Source organism: Hyposmocoma kahamanoa, unplaced genomic scaffold, assembly GCF_003589595.1.
Source record: "Hyposmocoma kahamanoa isolate Upper Pololo Valley unplaced genomic scaffold, ASM358959v1 94, whole genome shotgun sequence".
In the NCBI taxonomy this organism is placed as follows: domain Eukaryota; kingdom Metazoa; phylum Arthropoda; class Insecta; order Lepidoptera; family Cosmopterigidae; genus Hyposmocoma; species Hyposmocoma kahamanoa.
In genome coordinates this window covers 3,524,771-3,549,306 of record NW_020654878.1, presented here as the reverse complement: position 1 = coordinate 3,549,306, position 24,536 = coordinate 3,524,771, and the positions used below count along the sequence as shown (strand labels likewise).

At 35.6% G+C, this 24,536-nt stretch overlaps 3 protein-coding genes across 3 annotated transcripts; 1 reads left to right on the top strand and 2 right to left on the bottom strand.

The window, feature by feature from the left end:
- Positions 1-5,870: 5,870 nt before the first annotated feature.
- LOC113238022 (transmembrane protein 258) lies at positions 5,871-6,514 on the bottom strand. The gene is made up of 2 exons (XM_026474746.1): positions 6,438-6,514; positions 5,871-6,357 (listed from the first exon to the last, which is right to left on the bottom strand). The coding sequence occupies exons 1-2, from the start codon at positions 6,441-6,443 to the stop codon at positions 6,118-6,120; spliced, it is 246 nt and encodes an 81-aa protein (XP_026330531.1). The 5' UTR covers positions 6,444-6,514; the 3' UTR covers positions 5,871-6,117.
- A 1,048-nt stretch (positions 6,515-7,562) lies between these two features.
- On the top strand, positions 7,563-13,183 carry LOC113238018 (RE1-silencing transcription factor-like). Its single transcript, XM_026474743.1, has 3 exons — positions 7,563-8,863; positions 10,146-10,379; positions 11,141-13,183. The coding sequence occupies exons 1-3, from the start codon at positions 7,702-7,704 to the stop codon at positions 13,156-13,158; spliced, it is 3,414 nt and encodes a 1,137-aa protein (XP_026330528.1). The 5' UTR covers positions 7,563-7,701; the 3' UTR covers positions 13,159-13,183.
- Positions 13,184-14,411: 1,228 nt separating this feature from the next.
- On the bottom strand, positions 14,412-16,999 carry LOC113238021. Its single transcript, XM_026474745.1, has 2 exons — positions 16,724-16,999; positions 14,412-15,505 (listed from the first exon to the last, which is right to left on the bottom strand). The coding sequence occupies exons 1-2, from the start codon at positions 16,953-16,955 to the stop codon at positions 15,150-15,152; spliced, it is 588 nt and encodes a 195-aa protein (XP_026330530.1). The 5' UTR covers positions 16,956-16,999; the 3' UTR covers positions 14,412-15,149.
- Between the last annotated feature and the right edge of the window lie 7,537 nt (positions 17,000-24,536).

Here is a 24,536-nt window from a genome sequence, read left to right as displayed (position 1 = left end):
GTAGCGCCATCATGGTTCGTTCCGTGGCTTAGTTGGTATAGCGTCTGGCACGGTAAGCTAGAAGACGTCGGTTCGAATCCGGCCGGATCGAAGAAATTTTTTCTGCGTGTTCGATCGCTCGAATACCGTTTATTTAGCTTGGTGTGTGACCGACTCTCGGCCAAACTCTTCGGTCTATTAACGTACCTACGTGCAAAAATTGGCACGAAAAATACCACTTATTAACTTTAAATGATACATAATTTTAACATTTAAAAATTTTATTTTATTTTGTGTCGCTAATAACAAGTACTCAGTTGATTTTGTTGTTGATTAATATTGTTTACTAAAACTTTGTTACATTGTCAACCTCTTAACATAACTTATATAGGAATTCCTTTGATCTAGTAAATAAATACGCAAAAATTGCTATTTCGTGAACTTACAATGTTTTTTATTTATATTTAAAAACACTTAAACTATCATGAAAGGTTTAACCTCGTGACGATGTGACCTTCATACATCGTTATCCCATCTTTTTATTGCCTATTTTCCGGTTCCTGGCTACTCGTTTTTAAAATTTGACTCGTTCTTTAATAATTTCTTTGCCTCGCCATTCTGATTTTGTTTTTGTGTCTTCTCTTTAACTTTTTGAACCAGTTACCAAAAATCTCTTGTGCAATAAACATTTAGAGATAACAAATATTAATGAAACGGGAATAATATTTATAAAACTGGATTTATTACCACTATTTCTTTGCCGTTTTGAATTTTGAACTTTAAACTCGCTAAACAAGATGTATGGAGACTGCGGAGGCTACTACACTCCCTACAACATTACAATCCATAGGACATGCTAAAGCACCGTGTACAGAACATTCCAAGCGGTACCAGCAGCGGTACACGCTTTCAACCTAATGCGATAGTACCTAAAGCAACAATTACGATTACTAACCACTTACAAGTACAATTACAGATGTATTTCCTAATACACCATAGCGTAGTTACCCGACTAGTTTCAAACATGTCAACAATAAACAAACTCATTTAATAGATATGTACCACCAAATGCAATTTTAAAATATGCAGCCTGCGCGAATTAATTCAGAGAACAATTGAGCAAATCGATGTCGCGTGAAACCGCTAGTATTTATTTGGTCTGTGGACACCGCGTTGAATGCACGCAGTCCTCTCATGAGAGGCGCATTGTGCAGCAGGTTGGTGCGTGTGCGTCTCACTCACAGCAGCAGCAGCGGCCGCCATCGTCGACCTACGTACTCGTCAGGTATACATAGCTTATCTGAATATCTGGGGTTGTGTATTTTACCACGCATCACGTTTAATAAGTAAGTGGCGAGAACTACTTCTCTTCTTACTTCCAGTTTATAATAGCCTACCTTGCCCATAGTAATAAATAGGGTACGATATGATAGTGGATAACCTGGGTACACACCATACTGTCTTAAATATAGGAATCTAACACACTTGTTCTGAATGCGTTCTATCATTAATTTATATTTGGCTTCATGTGGCGACCAAATAAGTGCGTTGCATTCGAGATGACTTTTTACCAGGGCCTCGTATAATACTCTCATAGCTCTTATATTCGTGAATTGATTTGACAAACATAACACCTATCCACTATAATGTCCAGCATTAACAAAAGCTACATGATAATTAGTGTGTTTTTTAATATTTCGTCCTTCTGTGTTTAGGTATTCAGTATTCGGCCGAATAGCAAAAAATTGGCCGAATATCGAATAGTAACTGAATATTCGTTGCCACTCTTTAATATGGAATTCATTATTTTTCCTTGGGTCGTGACGTTTCGAAATCTGTAGAAAATCGTTTCGAAAACTTAGCTTGAAAATTGTATCTTTTTAGATCGAAAATGGTAAGTGTGATCCCGAGTATTTTTGTAAAAACAATGTTTAACAGGAAATGAACAAGAACAAGAAATGAACAAATGAACAAGGAAAAGAACATATAACTCGATGTTAACAAGGCACAAACAATAGATATTACGTTTTAGATTGTATACCTACAACATTTCATTCAATTTGCCCTGTTATCATCAACTATAATAGTAAAAAAATATTTTTCGTAGGATTTTAAAATTTGTCAGTCATAAATTGATAATTTTTTACTACTCTATTTATTCTGTAACACGGTGGCCCACTAGTGTCTAGGTTACGCACGCACGAGAAACCAGCAGGCGGTGTTGAGAGACGTGCTGCTACAACAACGCTTCGCCGATATTGTTCGATTTAATAAGCACATTTAGCATCGACATGGTGGATTATGTGCTGACAAGGGGTTTAAACCTTTGAAGTTGTTATTGGATGGTCAATGATCTTAAAACATGCATACATTATTTTACGATATAATACTAAAGCAACAGGGTATAGGCACGCCCCGGACACTCCATACAAGGGTCGAAAGTTATTTACCTATACTGCTACTACATACAGCAAGGCGCTATCTGCACACGTACAAATGTGTGCGTGAAGTGGCAGGGTTAATACTGAAGATTTTTTTTTTAAATATTTAAAAGCACCTAAAATGTTGGACAGGTACTTTTAAATACATATTTATCGGCAATACAAATTGAAATTCGAGAACCCTTGTCTACCTATATTACATCTCATTATATTGATATAATAAATATGTATTACATATTATACACTGCACTATTATTGGTCGAACTCGAATGCAACCAATAATCGTATTTATGAGCAATTTTTGCACATTTTCTGACACGCTTAAGTAGTGAATTGGCAGGTTTAGGCGCGCGTTTAGCGTGCAAATCTATAGAAGATAGGTCTAATAATACGTCTGTAGTGATTCCAAAACTGGATCGACTAAGAATTTGTAACGATGGGGCACTAAAGGTATGGTACCACACAAAAAATACACAATTTATTTTTGTTTCCTACTAAACTATTAGATTTATGGCAAAATGTGATATGACAATATTTAATTAGGACAATAGGATCTCTCGACTGGCATTTTTTTTAGAATTATCGTGAAAAAATCCAATGGCCCGCAATATCGCTGATCCGACCCACTGTGTAGCAAAGTTAAGATAAATATAGTGTACCTGCCTGTCCCCAATTACGTAAATTTTTAATGTACTTAAGTCATTTCCCGAATCCCGAACAGGTCCAGGACCTAAAAAATATTGTCGAAAGGCAGTCTCCAGTCAGTTTTCTGTCTATATTCTTCGAAGTTTAGGTAAAAAACTTTACCTATTCCGATCCCTGGTCATGTAGAACACATTGTACTAAATTTGAATGCGATATTTAGCGTTCACGCACAATGGGCGTTTATGAAATGGGATAGGCAATCCAAAGAAATATATTGTATATATATATATTTATATATATATATATTTTTATATATATATATATATTTATATATATATATATATATATATATATATAATGATAGTATTCTTGACATTCTTTTTAATTAATAATCTCAGTACAGAGTACTAAAAAACCGACCTCAAAAGTTGGTGGAATTACATCTATTTGCCAAGTTTTATTGAAACCGGTTACCGGAAAGTGTGCGAAACCGGATTCATCCTCTAATTTGCCACCCTTAGAGGTGGAATATTTTCTTCAAATTTAAATGGGGCCACTCACTACTGAGGTACCCTCTTTCCAACTAAAAAGAATCATCAAAATCGGTTCACAAACACCGGAGTTACGCAGTCCCTAGGTCCTACGATTATGAAAAAATATATACATTATTTTCGACTCAGTAATGGTCAGTGTGCATTAAAATATACACATTTTTATATTGCTAAATTAAAAATAACAATGCATGCTTAGGTTCACAATCATAAAAGTTTTCTATAGTTTACTAACAGTTGGTTATTTTTAACTAAAAGTCTATACGAATGTACTCAGGATTTCAGTGAATACACCTGATTAACTTACGCCATTCCTGCGGGTGCGTCATGTTCCACAAGTGTGCACTATGTCGACAACTATAGATTAGTTGACGGATGTCATGTGATGAAGTTTGCTCTTCCTAAGCACAGATTTGAGCATACGGAAATATTTAGGGAATTCGACATTTGTACCAAAATATAATCTGTTCATTATAATAATAATAATAACTTCACGTATCATGTACATTTTAATGTACACGGGGCCTTAGGAGGTTAAATGCGGTAACCCACCCTGGACAGTATCAATGCTCCTCAATAGCTTCCGAGGACCCTACCGCCCCCTAGGACTGTTCAGCGCCCACAAGAGGGCGGTAGGGTCCACTTTGGGAAACTATAGCCTAAACCATCGCCTGAGAGGAAACCCGTGCCCAAAAGTGGGACATATAAATGGATTGATGATAATGATGATGATTTTTATATACATTTCTACCTTATTCGTCATTTACGGACGCATTGACTTCTGTCAAGGCAGTCTCCCATGGTCCGCCATTTTATAGATTTCTTCGCACGGCCGACGACCTCCGAAACCCACAGAGGAGCTTTCCATAGTTATAATTAATAAATTACAGAATTATTGATTTATTTTATATTTCACACTAGTTTGTTATAATTATTAAATACAAAGACGAACACAGAAAAATAAGTGAGTAAGAAGGTTCATAAAATCTCTCACAGATGTCGCTAAGGTAAAAAACTCAATGCAAAGATGTTTGAAAGTTCAAAGAATCAAAGAGACATCGAAGAAATTCGACGACTTAGTAAACTTGACCTGTAGCTTAGTTGGTAAAGCAATGGGGACGGAATCCCGTGGCCGCAAGTTCGAGTCCTGTCGGGTCGATGGATTTTTTGTTGTTTGTATATAGTAACAAATTTACAGAGTGACAACCCATCGCCGCGCACTGGCTTCGCCCATTTTTCGCTATGCATCATTCCATTCTACATGCTACATCCTCGACCCCCTCGTCACTTTCCATCAGGTGAGATGGAGGTCAAATGCGCACTTATTTTTTATAAAAAAAAAAAATGATGCAAGATGGAAAACAAATTGTATGCAAGTTCAAATCGTATGAGTTTTTAATTAAAGAATACAAAAAGACAGAAATTTTGATTTCAATGTGTCTGTCTACCAATATTTCGACCCCTCCGACGCGTCGGGTACGTAAAGTATCGTATGTCGAAATTGCCAAGTTTACAGGGCAGCGTTTTAAAGTTCTGAATTCACTGAAACGAACATAACACGTGACTTAAGCATTTCTCAGTTTTATTCGGCAAAGCTCATTACTCACATAGAGTATTATAAAATCCTAGATATCGGTTAGATGATCTATGGTGATCACTCTTTCAGTGAATTCAGAACTTTAAAACGCTCCCCTGTAAACTTGGCAATTTCGACATACGATACTCTACATAGGAGGGGTCGATTCATATTTTTAGACTTTTAAGCGCAATAAAATACAATTTCGCATTGGTTTTAAACTAACCTACAAAATGCTAAGACAAATAACATCGGCCATGTTATACAAGAGACTTATTGCAGCAATGCTGCCTTCCTTGTCATAACGCATTCGTTTTATTTGGGGTCGGGACCACACTACCCTTACTGAGCAACTCTCTTCTCTCCTTTTTATATGACTGTACCATTGGAGTCAGTACTCTTTAAACTTCTCTGCCACCAAAGCCACTTTAAATGGTCCTCTAAATTGAGAATATCTCGATGAAATTGAGATATGTTAATAGATAACTAAATTTTTTAAAACAGTTGACTATGTTACTTGTGATTGACATTAAGTCCGCAGTCCCCGGATCGGTGATAAGGAGGGCAGAACGGCGCTGGCACACTGCGATACACCACTTACTACTTACATAATAATAAGTAAATCTTACATACATTAGTTATTGATAAATAGGAACGAATAAAAAACCTTTACAATTTTTAGATTTTTAGATTTAGATAGATTTTTTAGATTTATTACCTAGATTCGTACCAAAAGGATAATTTAAGGAATAAAACAATATACCAGTATTTCCACTATAGAGAAACGATAAGAACAAAATAACAAATCCTGCATAATATAATAAATTTTACTTCTTAAATATACAAAATCATCTGTTCAGACAGACAAACCCATATCACGCTTGCCAAGGAATGGTGCACAGCTTAAAATACCTAAGAGTTTATATCACACATAGATGCCGACCCATAGTAGGAGAAACAGGATGCCGAAGCCAGAGAAAAGAGCTGCCACTAGTGAGAGAAGCAGCTCCTTGAACAAATCTCTGGATACTTTGGTGCTAGTGACTTCGTAGACGAAGAACCACGCCGTAAAGAATATGCCGATACCCAGCAGAAGCATCGTGAGGTGCGGAAAAATAGCCGGGTTGATTGGTGACGCGTAGCGCGTCATTGACTCGATTTCCAGCTGCAAAGTCATAAAACGCATTGTTATACGAACTAAATTTGTGATACTCATGTTCAAAACGATAACACACGGTTACTTACACTCATTTTGGGATTTTTTTCTTGAAATAAATGCAAAATTACACGAACACACCACAGTATGACAGAACGGTCATCCAATCAGGATTCAGAAAATAATCTACAAATGTCAAAAAAATGTAACCATTTGATGTTTAAAAAAAAACCCCGAAACTACTTATTAGATTGACATAAAAAAATTTCCTGTAATAAATAACATTGTGATAATTTTTTGCGTAGTTAACAACTTTTCTGCTTAATTCACTTCATCAACGATAAGTTACGTTTTCAGGTCAATTGAGTGATAGTGCTATGATAAGATCATTGGTGCCTTCAATGATACCTACAAAATAGTATATGCAATTTATTATGGTAACAAAAGTTGCACAGATAATAAAATAATACATTCCAAAGTCTACTTGCTTGAGACTGGCTCAAGCCTATGGTTTATACATGCTCGATGGTATTATAGAATGGAAAAAAAGGAATATAGTGACCGCCAATAATAATAAATATAAACTGACACTACATAGCGATGATCGCTATAATTTTTATATTATTCATAGAAAACTGAGGGTCGTATTCCAGAACTCTACTCAATGCTCAAGTCAGGATTGCACTGGAAACACAAGCATTGGAAATACGACCCTAATGGCAGGGACTTGAGTATGATTTCGAGTGTTTAAACCATACTCAAATTCTGACTTGAGCATTGAGTAGAGTTCTAGAATACGACCCTGAGACTGGCACAAGCCTAGCGGCCGCCACGCCGCGCCGCCGTAAAGACAATAACAAATTTTAAAAACAATCATTTTGCCTTGACTTGACAAATGGCTGTATGGACTCGGTCTCCTTTGCCTTTCCTTAGAGGGATAAAAAACTAATTTTATATTATTTCGCAATGATTATTTCGGAAGCACTATCGAAGACATTCTTGTAATGGAATACAAGAAAGTGATTATTCTGTCTTGGCTGTATACCGCATTAGTGCCTTTGCCTTATCCAATGGAAAAAACAGTATAAAAAAAAATTGACTTGACATTGACATTTGACAGGTTAAAACAATGGCTGATGGTGTTTGCGAGTGGCTGGTATGTGGCTGGTACGGCGAAATCATCGCGCAAAACGGAGTCATACATTTATAAAACTTGAACTTGAAGTGGCTGGTAGAGAAGTACACAATGATTTTAATTTCTTTAAAAATATGATAACACACCTTGTAAATAATTAACTAAGGCAAATTAGTTAATAAACAAAGTGAAATACAAGTGTGATATAAAAAAAAACGATGGCTTCACAATATTTCATCATGAACACGAACAGAACTGTCACTCCAAATGTTGGAGCTGATAGCAGCGACGCGAAGCCTCCTATTTCAAAAGAAAAGGTAATGTCTTATGAGGAGAAAACAGTAGGTTCCACTCCCTTTTTCAAATGTGAAGCGTGTCCATTCATGGCTCTTGCAGAGGACGATATAAAGTTCCATTTGTTTACTGTGCACCCAGACTTGGCAAAAACAAACGGACTTGCTGATAATATCCAAATTAACTGCCCGGGATGCAGTAGTGTCTTTGACGCTGAGGAAACTCTTAGAAATCACCTCCGGAATCATCATAAAATGGGCATAAAAGACGTGAAGAAAATGGTAAGAAGCCTTGTCCAAATAGCACTAAAAAACGCAAAATTAAAAAAGGAAGAGAAGAAATGTGAGCCGCCTCCACGTTCAGAATTCAGGCAAGAGATATCCGATGTTAAAATGCCACAATTAATAGAAATAATACCTGATATAGTAAATGCTAATCATAAGTCTCTGCCAAAAGGTGTAGCCTTCATATCAGTAGATGAATTGAATAAAATGAGTACCCCAAACTTTGAAAAGGTTGATCCTAAGGAAATTATACAGGAAGCTAGCATAAATATTGTATATACAAATGAAGTATCCTCACAATATGTGAATGTTAATAATATACCCACACAGAGTAGTTGTAATATGCTTCAAGTGTCAAATGTTGCCCCGGATTTAATATCCTCAATACAACCGAGAGTATCTTCAGTTATTGATAACAAATCTCCTGTTCAGCCTGCAGAAAGTTCAGAATTTCATAAACCATTAGCACCAAAGGCTGGTAGACCGATTGGTGCGAACACTACATCATTTGATAAAGATGAAAAAATTAGTACATTATGTTCAGTAAATGACTGTCACTTTCGTATGAAAGATAACGAGAAGTTAGCATACCATAGAAAATGTCATCAAAATGGCAAACTTCAGTGTCAAGAGTGCTTAAAATACTTTGTAACTACTGAGTCCTTACATACTCACTTGTGGAAAGATCATGAGATGGATATGGAGCTACACACTTGTGAAATATGCGGATTTAAGACTTATAAGAAGTATAGACTGTTTAATGTGCATATGAAGTGTCATGGGAAAATTAAAGCGTACACATGTAAGGAGATTTATTCATATTGAAAAAGAATTTAGTTCTTTGAATGACAAATTTGGTACAATTGTCCTCAATCTTTATTGATAAAAATATCACCTTAAACAATTTTAAATGTTAGTATAGTCCTCTGCCATCATGACATGCTCATTCCAATTGATGATTCTGTTTTGTTTGAAATTTTGCAAATGCTAATAAAATTCTTCTTTTTTTGTTTCTTTCTTCTAAAACAGTATTGTGGTTAGGCATTTTCAGTCTTGTTATCAAACAAAAAAAAAAAATAATGATGACAAAAAAAACGAAAACTTAACAATAACAGAACAACTATTAAATCAATGCATTGCAACTGTACTTCGTTACGAGTACAAACATACATATACATAAACAGTGAAAGCACACTCACAATTAAAGAGCAAGACCATTGCAGTATCGGGGGAGGGGTGGCAGGCTCTGCTGTCATGCCCCTCCTTCCTCCTGCTGATTTTTTAAAATTTTATTTTATTTGGAACAACAACAGCTATTAATAACGATTTACATTGAACGTTTTTAAGTAAAGCTTAGCGCCAATTACGTTGTCCACATTAATCTATAAATCTTTGTTTTGCTACTGCAATGTGGATCGTGCAGTGTTCAGAGTGGACTGAAAGTTTGCCGCAATCTGTACTTAAAATTTTTTTCGAGAAAGTGAAGATGATTCGAGGCACTTTAGTGTGCCGTTCATTTAGTCAACTAAAAAACGGAAAATTTGAAGTAAAAATCACATTGCTAGCTACTACAATGACTGTTTTGCAAATGTGTGCAAAAAATTAAAATACACATACTTGGTGCATAAATGAAAAATTAATTATAATTTATTAACATTAGAAGGTAAATTTTAAATATACTTCAAAATAAAATGGTTGAGCCATTCAGCAGGTCTTAAAATTTACTTACTGCATTTTGTGTTACAAATGGCTTCAACGATATATTTGTTTTAATGTTAGTCAAAGCAGCGTTTTTTGTGATTTCTTGCAACATACAACTATGCAGATGCATGGTTACATAACAAAACTACCAATATTTCATGTGTAGAAATATGATTTTGCCGAATAAAACAAAATCTGAATCATTAATTATAATTTTCACCAAATAATATTCAACTTTGAATGGAATGAGTGAATAGATCCATAATAGTGTGATTCTAAAATTGAGTAACTTAACTTGGGTGACATGCCTGGATGTTGTTGTACAAGTTTTAATAAACATTATGTAAAGTACCTGTGATAATTTACCTTATATTCCTTTACAGGTCCAATCTGCTTAAAATCGTTCAAGACATCCAACCAGCTGACGAAACACAAATTGATTCACAAAAACGAGCCCAACGCCTGTCCCACATGCAATCTTCAGTTCAGCAATCCACGAAGGCTCAGAGTACATATTGCCACTGTACATGAAAAAATACGCCCATACAAATGTTGCCATTGCAAATTCAGTGCTGCTAGGAAAGGGGAATTGACATTACACTTACGATCACACACTGGTATGCTATATTTAATTATGGATATATTTTTTGAGAAAAGAATAGTGTAAGATGCCAAAGTGCGGCTCTGTTTCGTCAAGAGGTATCTCACCATAATTCATGATGTTATAAAACACATAGGTGTAGGATTTTTTTTATAGATTCAGATTCAGATTCACTTATTTCTCAAATATAACATTACAGTATAAATTGCACTACATGTCAAAGTATAAGAAATTATATTGAGATAGTCAGACAAAAAGGAAAATTATAAGAAAAGCACACAATAATTAGAAAATTAACAATTCATTATATAATATTGTTGCCATTAAATTATATATCAAATATCATTCTCCATCAAGGATCGTCATAAGTTGATAACAATTATACAAGAGTATGTTAATGCGGTAGAAATTAGAATAAAAATAGAAAATACTGATATCGTTAAAATTTAAAGTCCATAAATTCTTTTACGGAGTATATAAGATTTTTCAAGAAAAGGTCTTTCAGCCGGCGCCCAAATATTTCGTCAGATGGTTCAAGTCTGAGAGTAGCGTGTAATCGCTCATAGTAAGTAGGTCCGATGGCACGCGGGTTTTTCTCTGCAAGTGCCATGCGTCGAGGGACTGTTCTCAAAAGACCGGTACGGCGAAGTGGGATGCCAGAAACATTCGCAGTACCAAATGAAGACAAAATATTTCTAACATACATTATAATTTCGTATAAGTAGAATGAGTAGTGCGTCATTATAACTCATCCATTTGCCCTTCTACTTCTTACAGGAGACAAACCATATGAATGCGACCAATGCCTATACCGCTCAGCCGACCATAACGCCATGCGGCGGCACAAGAAGATGCACAACAAAGAGGCCGTGTACAAATGCAAATACTGCCCGTACACAACCATACAGTCCACCCAATTCACCTCGCATATGTTCTCCACACACCCCAACACGAACTCAAACGATATCCACAGATGCCCCTATTGCTCGTTCAAGTCAGTAAACAAAGACAAATATGTAGTGCACTTAACTACACATACGGATAAAGAAGGAATACAGCTCCTTATAGAAATGACCAATGAAGCGAAAAACCAAAATAAACCCAGTTGGACGATACCTAGCAAAACAGTCGAAAAACATTCTGACATTGATACAGTTAGTGAACAGAACAAAGAAAGTAGCAATAAAGTAGATACTCCCATTGATGTTGAAACGTATGACTGTGACAGTTTATCGGAGAGTCTACCACAAGATTACTCCAAAACCTACAATACGTCTTCAAATACCATTCAACAAGCAGATTTCAATAATCAGGTCATGGTACAAGATTTGAGCAAAGATGACAATAATTCTGACTGTCTCATTTCAGAAAGCTCAACCGATACATTGATAGATCGGCATCAGTACACTCCTCTGTTGCCGCTTCAAATGCCTTATGATGCATCACAGGCAAACTTGCATGGGTTTTTCAACACAACGGTATCTATGGAACAGAATTTATTGCAGAATAGCAATGCAAATTCTCTTGCAACTAGTCACTCTGTAACAAGCAATAACATCAGCAATAATATAATGAGTAATTTCCCAATTAGATTACCAACTCTAGTCCGAAACAATGTCACACTCAAATCAGTTGACAAAATATCCATTCCATTGACCACAAAAGTTACAGGACCAATTATAACTCCGACTCAAATTCTTCCTGTCCCGTCTTTAAGTAACTCGCCCGTCAATAATAGCTACGAACCAGAAGGCGCGCCAAGGAAAAAGCCCAAAATATCTGTTAAAAGCAATTTGATCCTGAAAGGCCCAGATCAAGTAAACATGTTCCATTCGCAGCAACAAATGGCGTTTAAAAGATTAGAAGACAATGAGAGGTTTTTGAGCGGTCCAGTGACTTTTAACAACTTGATTACGACACAGTTTATGCCAGAACCAGCGCTAAGCGAATCTCCAAATAATATAATGCCATATCCTCAAGAGACCATGTTAGGTGATACTGCAACAACTCCAGTTGATACTGGTATAAACGATAATTCCCAAATGTTCTCCTTCAATCAGCAAATGAATGTAAACCAGATGACGATGTTACCACCACCACAGAAAATCCAGACAAACGACCCGAGTTACATAAAACTGGAAGCTACAATAAAACAAAATACACAATCGCCTAGTTTAGAACGAATGTCCAACGCAAATTTGCTAAACAACCAAGCAATTAGCCGAGAATATAAAGCGTCACCGCCCCTTGAAGATATTCACAAAAACATGAATGAGATTAAGAATGAACTAAAATCTGATACGTTTTACAATATGACTTTAAATAACGCTGCGTCAAACCCACCAATTCTTGACCAATATCTAATAGACAACATTATAGGCGAACAGTACTCCGCGCATTTAGATTTATCAGCTGTAGTGTTACCAGAAGTATCAGACGATCAGCAGAACGATGTTATAGAAATTGATGATAATTCTGATGACAACAAATTACTACCACGTTTTGATATAAATTTTCCTTTAGAATCTCTATATCTCATGCATAATGATTTTCATTTTTTGGATAATGAAGTACCGGCTAACACTATGACAAATGAGGTGGCTGTTAGTGAAATGAATAGGATGGTTACTGAAGTACCTATAATGACGCAGAAAGAAAACTTAGAAGTGGTAAACGATGGTGCCAATGATTTCCCTAACTTTATACAAGGAAAAAAAGATCCCATGATGAACACTTCTGTTCGTCCGACGACGAATAAAATTAATGTAAAGAATATCGAATTAATGAAAAACTAATCAATTTCATTAAAATATAAAGACTGTTTATTGTTATTATTTATTATTTCAATAATAAATGTTTATGAAATGTAACGTTGTCGTTTTTAAACATATATAACGTGTGGTAAAAAAATAGCTACTAACCCCTATAGCGGATAAAATCTTTTTTATTATACCTGGTGACGGGACGAACAAGTCGTGCGCCTGGTGGTAAGCGACACGCCTAAGGTCTGTCCTAACAGTTGCAGTGCCACTCAGGGCTTTAAAACGCAAAAAACTGCCACTGCGCTCGTCACCTGAGACATATCACACTATTAAGTGTATAAAGTGTATTTTTTGAGAATCGATGACAAACAAATATTCACTTCCCTTAAAAGATTATTAAAATTTATGTACAGGTTATTAAAATTTATTGCAGACATTTAAACAATTACCAACTGTATTGCAGTGAGCACTGAAAATCATACTCAAGGCCTTGCCATTAGGGTCGTATTTCCAGTGCTTGAAATCATACTCAAGTTTGCTCAAGTCAGGATTTGAGTATGGTTTAAAGCATTCGAAATCATACTCAAGTCCTTGCCATTAGGGCCGTATTTCCAGTGCTTGAAATCATACTCAAGTCTGCTCAAGTCAGGGTTTGAGTATGGTTTAAAGCACTCGATATCATACTCAAGTCCCTGCCATTAGGGTCGTATTTCCAGTGCTTGTGTTTCCAGTGCAATCCTGACTTGAGCATTGATTAGAGTTCTAGAATACTTAATACTCAAGTCTGCGCTGCAGGACTGCAGTGAGCACTGAAAATCATACTCAAGTCCTTGCCATTAGGGTCGTATTTCCAGTGCTTGAAATCATACTCAAGTCTGCTCAAATCCTGACTTGAGCATTGAGTAGAGTTCTAGAACACGACTCTGAGGGTCGTATTCTAGAACTCTACTCAATGCTCAAGGGAGTAGAGTTCTAGAATACGACCCTAAGGGTCGTATTCCAGAACTCTACTCAATGCTTAAATCAGGACTTGAGTATGATTCAAAGCACTAGAAATCATACTCAAGTCCCTGCCATTAGGGTCGTATTTCCAGTGCTTGTGTTTCCAGTGCAACCCTGACTTGAGCATTGAGTAGAGTTCTAGAATACGGCCCTAAGTTTACGTTAAATAACAGTCACAATCTTGAGTTTCACATATCTTTTATGTTATAACACCATTATAATAGCAGTGCATGTGCATGCAATTTCACCAGCAGCTCCCTTAAAAAAGCGGAACGCAGAAATGCAATATATAATAAACTAGATACGATACCTGTATTTTGGCTCGTATTTTGTTTGTTTCAATTATTCTTACTTTATGTGTATTTTTTAGAGTAGCAAGGAATATTCGGCAAACGGCGTGTTTTTTACTATTCAGCCGAATATTTAATTACTATTCGGCCGAATACCGATTACTTACAAACAATTGAAAGATATAAGGAAAAACAGTAAATTATCATTTAACTTTTATTAATGCTTTACATACCTACGTATTGTAAATTTGCGAAGGGCAATGGATCTATCTGGATTTATCTAAGAGATCAAAGGAAATGTAACAAAACTAAGCTGTTTTTCTTTATGATATAATTAAGAGATGGAAAATGGTGATAAATCAAATTAAAAGTACCTACTTATAACTAAATAAACAAACAAGCAAAATCAACCAAGTACTTATTACTTGCATACCAAAATAAAATTAAGTGCTATAAAGAACTGAAGTGAAATAAACAATTACTTTCTTCATTTGTACACTTTTTGTATCATTGTATAGAAAATTATTTGTCATAACTAAAGTTATTTAGTGGTAAGTTTCGTGTCAATTTTCGCACGTGCTTTTAACCAGGCTGTTTATCCGGCTATTCAGCCACGCTCCAGGCCGAAAGTTCAGGATTCGGCCGGAAGCCGATACACTATTCGTTGCAACACTAGTATTTTTATGTTGTGGAGTCGCAATAAAAAAAAATATTCTAAACTAATAATTTAAGTCATTTTTTACAATAGACAGCTATAAAGTCACTGCTGCTCCTGACTTCCTGCCATTTGTATAGCAGCCAGTCTTCACTAACATCATTAAAAGGTTTTGGATCAGTATGAACGCCTTTACTGTCTCCTGGACCAATAATTATCAAACATGTTCCGGAAAAAAAATTTATGTAGTCTTCAAACGCCGGCCGATTGTTGAAGTAGCAGAACGTCAACGCGGTGTTCGTAGAGTTTTGCAGTACATTAATGATGTCCTTGTCTAACTTAGAGGATGTGAGCAGGAGAGGTATAAAAGTGGGCGGAGCGTATTTGCTGTTCCACCATGCGCTGTCTACTTCCACTCCTGACACTGGAATGCCTGAAAATGAATTTTCATGTTATTTAGTAAATATAATAAGCGATTTACGACACGTCTGTCATACGATTGAAACTAAAGGGATTACGTAAACACAAATACGCCTGTCCATATCAGTTGCAGTGCCACTCGGAGTTTTAAGACACAAAGATCGGAGGGGCACTGCCACTGCGCACGTCAGCCTGAGACGTAAGTAGACAAATCCGATGTGCCAGTAATTTCACCAGAACCCTCAACCGGAACGCAGAAATGCTGATTTGCTACTTGGTGGCAGAACTTGATAATGTGACAATACTTCCCTAGAAGAATTATTTCACAAGTAGAGCTCCTTGTAAAAGAGTTCTTCCGGCTACTAAAACAACTTTAGGTTTAGTTAACCCATAAAATATTGGAACCACTTAGAATAATAACGCATAGAAATCTAGCCCGCCCACGCTAAGTGAGGCAAATTGAAGCGCTCCCAAACCAAACGGCCTACACGAGCGGGCGGGCCTTCAGTGCTCAAGGTCAACTTGCACCGCGAACAAATCAAGAATTTTAGCTAAAAATGACGAAATGTGCGGTAAATGAGTGTAAAACTACGTCAGACAAACATAAAATAGATACTAACATCACATGCCACAAGGAAGTAACGCGTTTCAACTTGTATTTTTATATAAATATTCACTAAAACCGAAAATTAACCTACTACTAAAACTAGCCTACATGAACTTCATTTTTGCCTCACTTGTGACAGTTCGTTTGATATGAAACTATCATTCTATGCGTTATTATTCTAAGTGGAACCATTGGTTTGGCGCTAAGAAACACTGCTATTTTGCTGAGTTACATACCATTTTTTTCCTACACTAAACTTTATGTGAAATATAGTTTATATTTATTTAATAATGTATTAAGATGTTTTATTGTTCCTATTTACATCACAAACAAATAAACAACAATTAACACCTACATAATAATATAGTAATAAGTCGTAATATACTTAAAAGATCATTGCTTAGTGTAATTAAGTCGGGCGCCGGTGGCAAGCGACACGCCTATCCATAAAAGTTACAGTGCCACTCATTTAAATCGTAAAGATTTAAGGAACAGTGCCACTGCGCCAGTCACCCCGAGACATAAGTTAAACAAGGAGCTCTACTGCTACTAAAATGGGCTGGTATTAAAAATGGTACGGCATTATAAATGAATAAATTCAATTTCATGAATGAAACAACTTACCAGTAGCTTCACTGATCATCCACTCCAACAGACCGGTGCCACATCCAACACTCATAATCTTATCGCACGCCAAGCTGTCCAAGCACTCTTTCAAAAACTGAAAATTGTCCTCGGTAGGAAAGACCCATAATACTTTGCTTCTTTCGGGGTGGTCGTGGTATTTTTCTACAATTTCTTTCCAATTTTTCTCTTTGTATAAATCGAGTATTTCATCTGCGAAAGGGTCTCTCATATTTGTCTTAACACAAGAAAGCCCAAAGTGTATTAAAATTAAGGGAGCAGAACAGTGTACGTAGCAACCTATAGTAACATTGACAATGAACTACGTGAAAACTATGATGTAATATTAAGCCAAGTGATTGATCTATTTATTGGCACACAGGGGGGAATTCGGTTGGAACAAAATAAAGGAAGATGCACCTTTATCTAATTTCATCTCGCAGTAAATGTTCCGCATTCCATCGTTCCCTATTATCAATGCTTTCAAGGCGAAACCGAATGAAAATGAATTTTTATAACCATATTGTACATACCTTCCGGCCATTCTCACATTCGGTGTTCTCGGCCTAATTACCGTAGCCATTTCGGTGACGTCAACTTAATTATCGCAGCCATTGTTTTTTCTCGCTTAATTTACCCAATAACATTGATATATGAACAACTTTAAACTTAGTTATCAATAACAAAGTAGTTTTCGAGTTATTAAGACATTAATATTTTATGGAACGGTAATTAGATCTGATTACAGTAGCCGTGGATATGGTAATTAGAAAGTTCAAACATTTAAAAAAAACCGACTATTTCTGACACAGCTGAATTATTATTTTTACTGTTTGTTGTGTTTATTTATACTGATATAATGGCCGTTCAAGATTTTTTGAAATAAATTTAAGTAGGTTTCTTAATATTTGGCTAGTGGTAATGATTTAATATTACCCCAATTCTTTCTTATTACTAATCACAGCTGTTACAAGAACAGTGTAATAATTGACCTTTTAATTATTTCTGCCGATAAAAAACATCAAAAATTCAAAAAATATATTTTATATCTGTGTAATTCACTACAATAAGTGAAGAAAATTAAAATCAAAGTTATTTAAATGTTGTTAGTTTGTTCTTTACAATTATTGTTTTTTTGTTTCTTAAAAATGTCTGAACTTTCTAATTACCGTATCCATGGTTACGGTAATTAATAATAATAATAACAACGCACACACTCAACATAGCCCCGCACTAGGGAAACACTGTGTCGCGGGTACCATGGACACACACATAGACAACCACAAATTACACCCAAACTCTCGAGAGAAATAAATGTAGGCCATACAAATATTTCTCCCGGCCCGGGAATCGAACCTGAGACCTCTGCGTGGCAGTCCAGCATGGCAACCGTTCGGCCACAGAGGCAGTTAATTAGATCTAATTACCGTTTCCATAAAATATTTGTTTCTTAATAACTCGCTACTTTATCTATTCTAATGCCATTTAGACAATGATAGTTAAGCTTAAAGTTGTTCATATTTCAATGTTATTGGGTATATTAAGCGAGAAAAAACAATGGCTACGGTAATTAGGCCGAGAACACCGAAATGACTACGGTAATTAGGCTGAGAATACCGAATGTGAGAATGGCCGCTTCATAGCATTTTCATAGGCTCCTTTATAAATCGAAATTCACGAATTGTATGTACAATCTTAATAATTTTGAAATGCTGTAGATCGCAATAGCTTGTACAGAGTCAAGAGCACGTCAAGCTTGACACTTAACACTTAAATCCAACTCTATGCCGCTTACGATAAGAACGATCCAAAGTGTCAAGCTTGATGTGCTCTTGACTGTACATGTCCTTTGTTTTTTCAAATAAATTCTTATGAAAGAGTTCGTCCAGGGAAATACTGCCACCTTACCTATTTCAGCCGCCAAGCAGTAATGTGAGTACCACTGTGTTTCGGTTACCTTATACCTATCTGAGAAAAGTTGACAAGGCCGAGACCTTGTCAACTTTTCTCAGGGTGACAGGCGCAGTGGCCGTGTCCCTCAGATATTTGCGCTAGCAGGAGCTCTACTAAGTGCTATTGGACAGGCGTGTCGCTCATCACCAGGCGCAAGACTTGTTTGTCCTGTCACTTTGGTATTATAAAAAAAAGCATTTTCGCGCATACTCGAGCATTCCGGCCATAGCGCGCGCCTTCTCCGCGCAGCAGTAAATTGAGCCTAAATTATCATTGTATAACTTACGTATGGTTCCTATATCACTGTACCTCCTATGTACATGAGCGAAAAACATTTGGACTTCAGCAAAATTGTAAATATTTTGTGCCAGACCTTCACTCAAATTATCTAGTCTGACACTATCTGAATTATCTGTACTCTAATTATGAGATAGGGCAACGAAATTTGGAGCCATACTTTTAAAAAGTTCGTTCCTTTAATTGGGCCTACTAGAGACCCTTCATCTAAGCCCAGTATGTACAAGTTGAAAGCGAGCATTTCTTAGGTACTTATTTTAATAAATTGACTAACTACATCTCTGTCAAAAATAGTATATCATTTCAAGGTTTTAAAAATTGGCGAGCCTCCAAGAATTGTTCCGGGTATTCGTCATACGTACCTGTATGTAGCATTAAAAGAGAAGTCAGTTTTGTTTCAATTTATTTTAACCAATAAGACCATAAAACAAACATTATTTATCTTGGGATAGTAGGTCTTGTAGTACAGTAAGATAACTAGTAACTAAGTACAACAGGAATCTTATGAAAAAGTGAAGTTTACTTAAACCTTTATGTAAACTTCCTTAACAAAAAATATCATGGTATTCAATAAAATTAAATATTGCCATTAGTAAAGCGACATCTCTTGTCACCCGATGGTAGCTCAAAAGGTACCTGGCTAAGTGACGAAAAAACTTTCATAGATTTCTCACAGATGACGCTACGGCAAAATAACCATTTAAAAAAGCAAAAATCGGTAGCAAGCACTAAGAGAAATTCATGAGGCCTGCTGATTCGTTTCGTAGCTCAGTTGGGAGCGGTCTAGCAAACAGGCGCTGGTTCAAGTCCAGCCGGATTGAAGAAATTTTTCTTTGTGTTTGTTCGATCTTTGTTTCAATAATAACACCAAACTAGAGAAGTATTTTCACAAAAACTGTATGTAAACCATCGTAATAAAAAACATCATGGTATTCAATAAATTAATATATTGCAATCTCACGTTTAATAATTGACAGAAGATGGACCCTTGGGCTTTTAAACAAACTATTCCTTTATTGACTTGGAAAAAGCTTTTAAGTCGGGCCTTCATTGATGCGGGATTGAATTTTAGACGCAGAATAAGAATTTACAAGCTGTACAGAGATCAAACACAATAATAGAAATAGGAAAACGAAGAAAAATGCTAAAATCGACAGGGAGTTACACAGGGTTGCTTATTGTTCCCTACAATCTTTAATTTTTACGGAATTCGCCACATAGTAATACACGAAGCATCACAGGAAGTAATAAATATAAATGGCAAAAAGATGTTGGTTGTGCATTAACAAAGAATAAGTAGAAGACAAGCGTAGACGAGGGTGACCGGAAGTAATAGTTATTTCCGGCAATTTTGATCAAAGGTACATATTAAAAGTAAAGGTTTAAAAAAACCTTTCTGGCGCCAAGATGTGGTAGCAATTATGACGACAATAACGATAAAATAAAATAGCAAGACATAATAATGTGAGTGGATATTGTGATGAAACGCAGTAGAACTCCGTGATTGATCAGTTTAGAGTTTACTTCTGCATGCTTTTTCAACCTGCAGCTCTTCTCTTACAACATATAAAAGTTGCTTTATATCTTCATTTCCATTGTTACCATAGATTTAGTGTATATTGTTACTATATTAAAACCAGAAATACAATCAATTACTAAGAATCGTGTCAAATAAATAACATTACTAAAGTATACACACTAATTTAGATACCTTCCGTAATCAACTGTATACAATTTGATTTACAACAGCTAGCCTATTATTAAATATAATTGAATGTTCGCAATTCCTGCCAAGCCATAGCAGAGTGCCAAAGGTCTTTAGATATATATAATATATCGACATCATCGCATTTAAACTATATCAAAAAATAACGTTTGTCACTAAATACAAGATTCTTATCACGATATTTCAGAGCGGTATGAGTAAATTACACTTCATATGGTCACATTGATTAAACTCTACTACTTATTCGCAAGGGAGATGAATGTGTAAAAAACTGTAAACGTTGTTCTAGACTTTTGGACTTTTGAAATATCATAGATCGAGACAAGCAGCAAGAGCTAATCGGGTCACTACCATGGAATTTTGTGTACGCAGTCCAGTACGCAGCTGTATGAAATAACCTGCAGTATTAAAATTTTTATTTCACTATAGTTTTAGGGCGCGGCACTAGAATTACTTTAAAATCCAGTTTCAGCTTCCTAGATGAGTCATTTTATCTTACGACGCAGTAAAACTATTTTCGGAAATCGAAAAAAGTAATTAATTGACGTTCGGTGGTTTTAACTACTCTATCACTATATTGCAAACATTTATCTACTAATTTGGAACACCCTATACCGACCATAGCAAATTATATATATACATCATTGACTTACAATTATATGGACGTCGGGTCCGCGCTAAAAAGTGTCCGAACTTATAGGGCGTTAAAATCGTATACAGAGCGTCATTCACGCTTTAGTCTTCGTTTGTTCGACTGACAGCGAAGCAAGCAAAATTAGACAGTACTGCGATGACATTACAATTTAAATTCAACGTTTTAGCTTTTTCATATTCCTTTACATCTCACTACATTTAAATATGTTGACTTGGGACATTTTTTTCGTGGTTTGTGTATCAGACCCGTCGTCCATTTATTTGTAAGCCAATGACATACATGAATAATTTTTTTGCACTGTATAAAATTTTGAAACATACTTTTAAATAATATAACGAAATGTTTGTATTATTCTATAACATATTTTCACCTTTATTTCGTAAGCGTGTGTGATATCAACTAAAAATACTCGGTGCGTGAGATCAAAGAGTAATTGTCAAAGTTGTCTGAGCTTTTCGGTGAAGGAAAATAACGTGATGAAACTTGCACGTTGAAAAAGGTTCACAACCCTCGGAAAACGTGTGAAGTCTCCAACCCTCGTCTGAAACGAGACCCCTGCCCAGCAGTGGGACGTATAAATGGGTTGATGATGAGATCAAAGTTCCCGTTTTGCCACAATTATGATGCGAGTAATCTCTTTAAAATATCGAGAGAAGAAAAATTATAGTGCACTATGTAATCTGATAAGTAGTGATAACCGTTTAGCGACTACCTTAAGTCGTTCGAGAGTTATTTTCAGGTTAGTTTTCTCTACCTAATTTCGGTAGCAATTTTTTAAATTTACATATTCTATTTTTATCGAGAAGTATTATTTAATTGTCAAGTGTGGTAACCTGAAATACTATTTAATGTTTCACCATGATATACTTGAATACTTAAATAATAAAAATTGCCACCGAAATCAAATTGAAAATTACCCTAGAATCCATTGACTTACAATCATATGGACGTCGGGTACGCGCTAAAAAGTGTCCGCACTTGTAAGGCGCTAAAATCGTATACAGAGCGCGACACTCCGCTTTAGTCTTCATTTGTTCTACGGACAGCGCGATACTGCGATGACATAACAATTTAAATTTCGAATAGGTTGACTTGGGACATTTTTTTCATGGTTTTTGTATTAGACCCGTCGTCCATTTATTTGTAAGTCAATGCTAGAATCGTAAGAAATTATCAAAGGTGGGAATAGTGTTCCAAATGAGTAAATAAATGTCCTACATCTAGATATTTACAAAGAGTGCCATGAAGTGGTTAAAACCGCCAAATATTAATTAGGTAGTTAGTTTTTTACCAATTCCAGGTTTCCAGAAAACATTTTTATCACCTATAAGCAAAAGCTTGTTTTAACTATTGCGGATATTGTAGATGTTTACTTCGGTTAGATATGAACTGAATTTTTTACATGGTGACAATAGAAGTACTTTCAAATCCGACTTCAGATTCCTATGAGTCGTTTTATCTTACGATGCAGTAACACTATTTCCGGAAATCCAGACTTTGCAAAAGCAATTAGTTGGTTTTTGGTGGTTTTAACCACTCTATATCGCTCCTTGCACTATATTGTAGATCTACTAATTTGGAACACCCGATTCCGACCCTTGAAAATTATAAACACCCGATTCCGAACCTTGAAAATTATATACATGCATTAATTAATTTTTACACTATGTAAAAATTACAAACATATTAAATAATAAAACGAAATTTTTATATTATTCTATAACATATTGTAAATATTTCACATTTATGTACCTTTTAGAAAATCTCGTTAGCGTATGATGATGTCAACTAAAAATACTTGAGATCAAAGTTCCCAGTGTTGCCAACTAGATTAAAGCACAAAGATGTAAAATTAGTTAGACGTATTTTTATACTAGAATGTATACTACAGAATGGGACACATTTTGACCATTTGATAACTTAAATTGTTTGTAAGATGCAGCTAAGTGTTCCTAATTATTTTAATTAAATGTCTTCCTTTTATTTAAGATGTTATGTTATTTAGAAGAAAACAATCCTTATGACCGAGGCTTTCGATCAGTATAGTAAAATCACAGGTGTTTTTTTTTCACATTTGGCGGAGTCGATTCGCGATTCAGATTAATTAAAAATCTTTGAATGCAGTTCGAAATGTTTTTGAAATCAAAATTAAGTCTTCTTTCAGTAAAATTATAGCATGGCTGTGACGCCAAGTATACTTAAAACTTTGTATTGTACAATTGTTATGTTTGTGGAGAAAATAAATATTATTATGAACCTACGGGTCATCGTCCAGTGGGCCGTCACATCGCTGGAAGGATGGAGTCGTCAAAGACCTGAAAGAGCTGAATGTGCCAGAATGCTCGGAATTGGCACAAGACCCTCTTCGTATCGCTGTTCCAGCGAAATAAGTAAGGTATAATAATTATTATTATTAAAAAAAGGAACCTACTTCAAACTTCGCTTATATATACATACAAACTGAAACCAAATGAACCTGTTTTTTCTGGATTTAAATCGCGTATATTTGTTTTTTCAAACAAACCAACGTTTCGGGCCCTTTACAGGTCCCATGGTCACAGTTGACTGAGGACTGCTGACGACTGACTGAGTGACCTGTAATGGGCCAGAAACTTTGGTTTATTTGAAAAAACAAATACACGCGATATAAATCCGGAAAAATAGTTTCATTTCCTATGTGTAACAATCGCGAAAACCTCAGAACTTGATATCAAAATAAACGGTTACCGGAAAGTGCGCGAAGTCTTTTTCATACCCTAGTTTGCAACCCTTAGAGGTGGAATGTTTTCTTCAAATTTAAATACTGAGGTACCCTCTGACCAACAAAAGAAGAATCATCAAAATCGGTTCACAAATAACAAAAATCACAAAAAACGGAGTAACCGGCTAACATAAAAAAAAAATAGAGTCGAATTGAGAACCTACTCCTTTTTTGAAGTCGGTTAAAAACAATCTCAGTGGCAACTAAATAACATACAATTTACAATAATAAAAGTCACCGAATTCCACAAGTCTTTTATCATAGTTTTCAATACATGTAACCTACAGCTTTCATTGAACATTTCAGAATAATTTAGTGGCATAAAAAGTCGGCGCATATTGGTAATTGGCTACCTACACTTTCTGTATAAAGTTGTCAAACTAAAATATTAAAAATCTACCTATACTAGTTCGCTTTACTT

Excerpts from the sequence above, each read along its gene's own strand:
- LOC113238021 (XM_026474745.1), bottom strand. The coding sequence starts at position 16,955 with ATGAGAGACCCTTTCGCAGATGAAATACTCGATTTATACAAAGAGAAA. Across the intron at positions 15,506-16,723 it reads GATGATCAGTGAAGCTACTG|GCATTCCAGTGTCAGGAGTG; the intron begins GTAAGTTGTTTC and ends ATTCATTTTCAG.
- LOC113238018 (XM_026474743.1), top strand. The coding sequence starts at position 7,702 with ATGGCTTCACAATATTTCATCATGAACACGAACAGAACTGTCACTCCA. Across the intron at positions 8,864-10,145 it reads GAAAATTAAAGCGTACACAT|GTCCAATCTGCTTAAAATCG; the intron begins GTAAGGAGATTT and ends ATTCCTTTACAG. Across the intron at positions 10,380-11,140 it reads ACACTTACGATCACACACTG|GAGACAAACCATATGAATGC; the intron begins GTATGCTATATT and ends TACTTCTTACAG.